Source organism: Myotis davidii, unplaced genomic scaffold (genome assembly GCF_000327345.1).
Source record: "Myotis davidii unplaced genomic scaffold, ASM32734v1 scaffold1421, whole genome shotgun sequence".
Taxonomy (NCBI): Eukaryota; Metazoa; Chordata; class Mammalia; order Chiroptera; family Vespertilionidae; genus Myotis; species Myotis davidii.
The window spans coordinates 231,392-236,790 of record NW_006291550.1 but is presented as its reverse complement, the minus strand read 5'-3'; the positions used below and the strand labels follow the sequence as shown (position 1 = coordinate 236,790).

The following is a 5,399-nucleotide window of genomic DNA, read 5'->3' as shown; positions in this document are numbered from 1 at the left end:
AAAGAAAAAAAAAAAACAATTTTATAGGAAGTACCTCTGAAACTCTCTTTCTCCATACAAGCAATGAAAACATCAGTACAAACTGTCAAAATCAACTTTTTCAGAACTCTGAATATCAGTAAAAATAATAAGCTCTGTGCTATTTTCACTTATCCTATACTCATCTCCCCTTTCCTGGCTCCCAGTAGTCCTGAAAACCAACATATACATAACTATGATAGCTGTGAAAACCATCAGTATAGCAGTAGTGGAGGCAAAACAGGTTTGGAGCTGCCCCTAAAATCTCATCCCCAGAGAACTGAAAGCTGCGTGTAAAGCCCATTCCCAGGCCTAGTCTTTATTTTACCTGCCTCAGATCTGGCTCTATGAGAATAACCCTATCCCTTGGGCATTGTTGAAAATAATCAGCATCAAGTATTTAACATTACAGTTACCAAAGGCAAAAAATGCCAGTTGGGGCTAACAAAAAATCTAACCAAAAAGACTTAAAAAAAGAAAAAACAAAACAGGAAATGAGATGTGTATACAGAGATTTGAAAAGCTCCAAAATATTCCTTGTTATCTATTAGGCCATGCTCATGTTTAGGGCTGTACAGATGCCCAGGAAAGATCTGAAAAAGCCCTAAGCTCACTCCTCTGGCTGACCTTAAGGCTCTTCTCAAGCATGAAGTGAAGGCTAAGACAGATTTATAAACCATTTACTAGAGTATTAAGCACATGTCACAGCACGCACACATATACACAATGCAAGCCCTATCAAAATCTCAACTAGAAAAAAAAAATCTCAACTAGATTCTTTGTAGAAAGTGACAAACTGACCTTAAAATTCACATGGGATTGCAAGGAATTCAAAACAATCTTGAAAAAATGAGAACTCATACTTTCCAATTTCAAAAGTTACTATAAAGCTACAGTAATCAAGATAGAAAAGTACTGGCATAAGGATAGGCATATAGTTAAATAGAATCGAATTGTGTAAGGTTCAAAAATAAACCTTACATTTATTGTCAACTGATTTTCAATAAGAGTGCCAAGACCACTCAATGGGAGATAAAATAGTCTTTTCAACAAATTGTGCTAGGGCAATAGGCTATCCACATGCAAAAGAATGAAATTGGATCCCTATTCATACTATGCACACACAAAAAAAATAGCTTAAAATGGATCATAGTCCTAAATGTAAGCGCTAAAACTATTTGCATATCATATATCTAATGAGAACACTTATCTAGAATATATTTAAAACTCTTAAAATTTAACAAAAAGATAACCAACTTCAAAATAGATAAAGGCAATAAAGAGTATATTTAAATAAATAGACAAGGAACCTGATTAGACATTTCTCCAAAGACAATATACAAATGGACAATGAAGCACATGAAAAGATGATTGCTCAACAACATTCATTAGGGAAATTTAAGTCAAACCTACGATGAGATGCCATTTCACACCCACTAGAATGATTTTCATCAATAGATAATAACAAAAGTGGTGAGAATATGAAGAAATTGGACCCTCTTATATTTCTGAAAATGTAAAATGGGGCAATATCTTTGGAAAATTTTAGAAGTTCCTAGGCATATGCATAAGATATTTGAAAACATAAGTCCTCACATAAGAGATACGATAATAAGTCCATGCACAAAATATATACATATATATATGAACGTTAATAGAAACATTATGCATAAAAGTGAAACAACCCAAAGGTCCACCAACAGATGAATGGATACACAAAATGTGGTAAGTATACAAGTACAATGAAATATGATTTGATCATAAAACAGAATGAAGTTCTGATACATGCTACAACTTGAATGATCCTCGAAAATATGCTAAGTGAAAGAGGCTGGACACAAAGGCCACATATTGTATGATTCCATTTATATGTGTCCAGAATAGGCAAATTCTTCCAGAATAGACTCATGGCTGGGGGAGGGGAAATGGGGAATGACTGCAAAAGAGTGTGAGGTTTCTTTTGGGGTGATGAAGTGCTCTAAAATTAAATAGTGGTGATAGTTGCACAACTGTAAATATACTAAAAACCACTGAATTATACACTTTAAATGGATGAAGCTTAGGTTAAGTGAATTATATCACAAGAAAGCTATTTTTTAAAAACAAGGTTATAAAATGGGAATTAATAAATAAATATAATCACATATATATATTAATTCTACCAACTATATGTCAATATTGAGACTTTCATAAAGATCCACCTAAGGCGGGTAGAAGGGAATGAATGCTTCTGTCCTGAAGCCAGGGGCGCTGCATCTTTCCCAGGTAGAACATGTTCCACGGTAGGGTCTTTGTCATTGATCTCCTGACTACTTCCTGACTGGATTCATGGTAACAGTCAATTTTTTAGCAAGAAATATAGTTCATGGAAAAAGCCATCTTCATTCCTCTGCAACTCTGACACAGCGACCTCCTGCCTTCCCCTCCACCACCAGAACATTTTTTGGTCATGTGATCCTTTAAAAATCAAAAACAAAAAAAGGGAGCCTATTGCCCTAGCCGATTTGGCTCAGTGGATAGAGCATCGGCCTGTGGACTAAAGGGTCCTGGGTTTGATTCAGGGCACATGCCTGGGTTGTGGGCTTGATCCCCAGTTGGGGGTACGGTGTGCAGGAGGCAGCCGATCAATGATTCTCTCTCAGAATAGATGTTTCTCCCCCCCCCCTTTTTCTCTGCAATCAATTTAAAACATGAAAAGGCAAACTTCCTGGGTTCAAAATCCTGGTTCTACCACTGAAATCAATAAAAATGTGCGGGTGTTTTTTTTAAAGAGCCCCTTCCCTCATCATTCTGCAGAACTTCTGTTTCCCTTGTTACTTCCCAGGTCAACACACACCACCAGCATCCCCATTCCTATTCCAACCACACCCGCCTGTCAGCAGCGAGTTCTGCCACTTAGTGTCCACGTGGGATTGCTGAGGCCTTAATTAAGAGAGAAGTCATTAAGAATGACATCAAAGGTGGAAAATATAACAGATAAAATAGGGGTATAGGGACAGGATGTTTTGTAGGCTTCAGAGCAGTAACTGTGGACTTCAGATGGAAGCCAAAACGGTATCAAGGAAAAATTTAAAAGAAGCTTCACTTTTCCTTCGTCTACTTAGTTATATATGAATTGTCCCTCAGCACAGCCTTTTAAATCACATTGCCAGGGTTAAATATAATACACTTTCATATGTACGCTTTAATTTAATTTTTTAAAGATTTTAATCGATTTTTATAGAGAGAGGAAAGGAAAGGGAGAGACAGAAATATCAATGTGAGCAATACATCAATTGGCTGCCTCCCGAATGCCCCCTACTGGGGATTTAGCCTGCAACAGGGCATGTGCCTGGGCTGGAAATCAAACCACCAACCTTTTGGTGCGTGGAATGGTGCCCAACCAACTGAACCACAGTGGCCAGGGCTATATCCTTTAATTTTAGATTCCAACCTTTGTCGTCCTAATTCCTACAAAGTAAACTAAACAGACAGGCAAGTGTGGACTCAGAGATTACAGTTTTACTTTTATTTTTTTAAGAGATTACATTTTTAGATAGGAGACTATAGAACTTACCACTCTCTTTTCCCTGAAATCAATGCCCACTGTTGTGATAAATTTGGAGTTGAATTTGCCATCTGTGTACTGGTAGAGTACACTGGTCTTCCCTACTCCAGAGTCTCCCAAAGCTAAAAACTTGATGAGGTAATCATAGTCTCCATCAGACATAATGAAGAACTCTGGTTCACCTGCAAAAAACAAACATTACAAAATATTAGACTTCTCCATACTTTAATATCCAGGTCAACAAGTACGTCTATGTAACACCTATATGCCCAACAATTCTGTGAGGAGAGGGTTAGATATTGTTCACTGCCCCAAAGACCTCTTCTAGTAATTTGCTAGAAGAGTTGCTACTGAAATAGTAAATAACTAACAGTTCAGCTTACACTGAATATAGTACTCTGAAGACAAAAATTCCAAGTGAGAATGATAATTAAGAAGGTAATGGCCATTAAGTCTTATATGCAGATCATTTGAACAAAAATTAATGAGAGAGAGAGAGAGAGAGCAAGAAGAATGTTACAGGAATAATAACAATTCTTAGAGCATAAGTGGTTCCAATTCCTCCCCCAACTCTACTTTTTCAAAGTCTCCAAGTGCTGGATCCTTGGCTTTTCTCGCCTTTTATTTGGACATCTAGGCAATTTCACTTATCCCATTCATTTTCCCAGGCCATTATAGTTTCTTCAAAGACAATGCTAAATGAACAGGTAACATCTGGCTTGCAGCTTTATTATTATTATTAATATTATTATTATTATTACATGACATATATTAAATCAGACTTTTCTGGACTCTCACTGCTTACTTGGAAACTGAGTTCTAGATCTGAGCAGTCACTGCACAGAGACCACAATTCACAACAAAGGGCTCATTGACCTGTTCTTGCCTTGATATTTTAACAAGAAATGCTACCTATTCAGCTCTTTGATGTTGACTAACACAAAAGTCCACTTTAGAGAAGAAAAATTATTTTTACCAACAAGACCTAACCATGCTTATTTTTTATCCATTGCAATCAACACTTTTCATGATTTTTTATTATCCTCTAAATAGATTCAAACTATTCAAAATGTCAGTCTGTCTAAAAATGTAGTCTGTCTCCCAGGAAGCCTTCTCTTTACCCTCCCAAATCTAATTCCAAGAAATCCTTCTGAAAATTAGAAAAGTAATCAGCTATCCCATTACCACGGACAACTCTACTTGCCCATTCAAACACATATTCCCCCATCCACACACACATCGATTTCCTACCTTAGATGCTGCTGATTTTCTTCTCATTGTCTCCTTTTCACTCAGCCCCATACCCAGAAACTTTACCACAATTCTCTGTATGTCCTATAGAATTATTTCCACAGAGCCATAGAATTAATAAAAATTCAGGCAAGGACAGTCATCGGTTCTGAAGGTTGCCACCCAACCCCATCCTCAATTTGGTGACTCACTTTATGTTCAAAAATCCTGATTGCCGAGACCCAAGAGCTACTCCATGTACTTCCTCAGAGTGTCTGAGTGCAGACTAATTTCACATTCAGATACGGCTGGTCGGTCGATAAGGGCAGAGCCTCTACAAACATTCATAATTCTGTTTGCACACAATAAAGAATGACATTTTACAGACGATGGCTTTCCCATGCCATGGTTTCTGTATTCACAGGTGTAGGCTGCCAATATTAATGGTATATAACAGAATTCTTCCCCAAAAGATGATCACTTGGGTACAAATAAATATTCTAGTGTATCATATCGCAGCATCTCACTTGGCTCCAAGTTATTCAGAAATAAGAGCTAAGAATTGAAAAGTAGATCCAGTTAATGTTTAATCATTTTGGGGGGC

At 37.1% G+C, this 5,399-nt stretch overlaps 1 protein-coding gene across 7 annotated transcripts in view; it reads right to left on the bottom strand.

Annotated features, from left to right (window-relative positions):
• RAB27A (RAB27A, member RAS oncogene family) overlaps positions 1-5,399 on the bottom strand; it is a 69,999-nt gene that overhangs the window by 25,936 nt on the left and 38,664 nt on the right. For 5 of the 7 annotated variants that reach the window (XM_006764957.2, XM_006764955.2, XM_006764956.2 and 2 more), the window contains one exon: positions 3,575-3,747. In XM_006764957.2, the coding sequence (XP_006765020.1) occupies positions 3,575-3,727 (153 nt within the window). In that variant the 5' untranslated portion in view covers positions 3,728-3,747. Of the gene's footprint in view, positions 1-3,574; positions 3,748-4,816; positions 4,835-5,007; positions 5,071-5,399 lie in introns of those variants that run through there. The other 2 variants (XM_015564755.1, XM_015564756.1) reach the window with 2 other exon arrangements.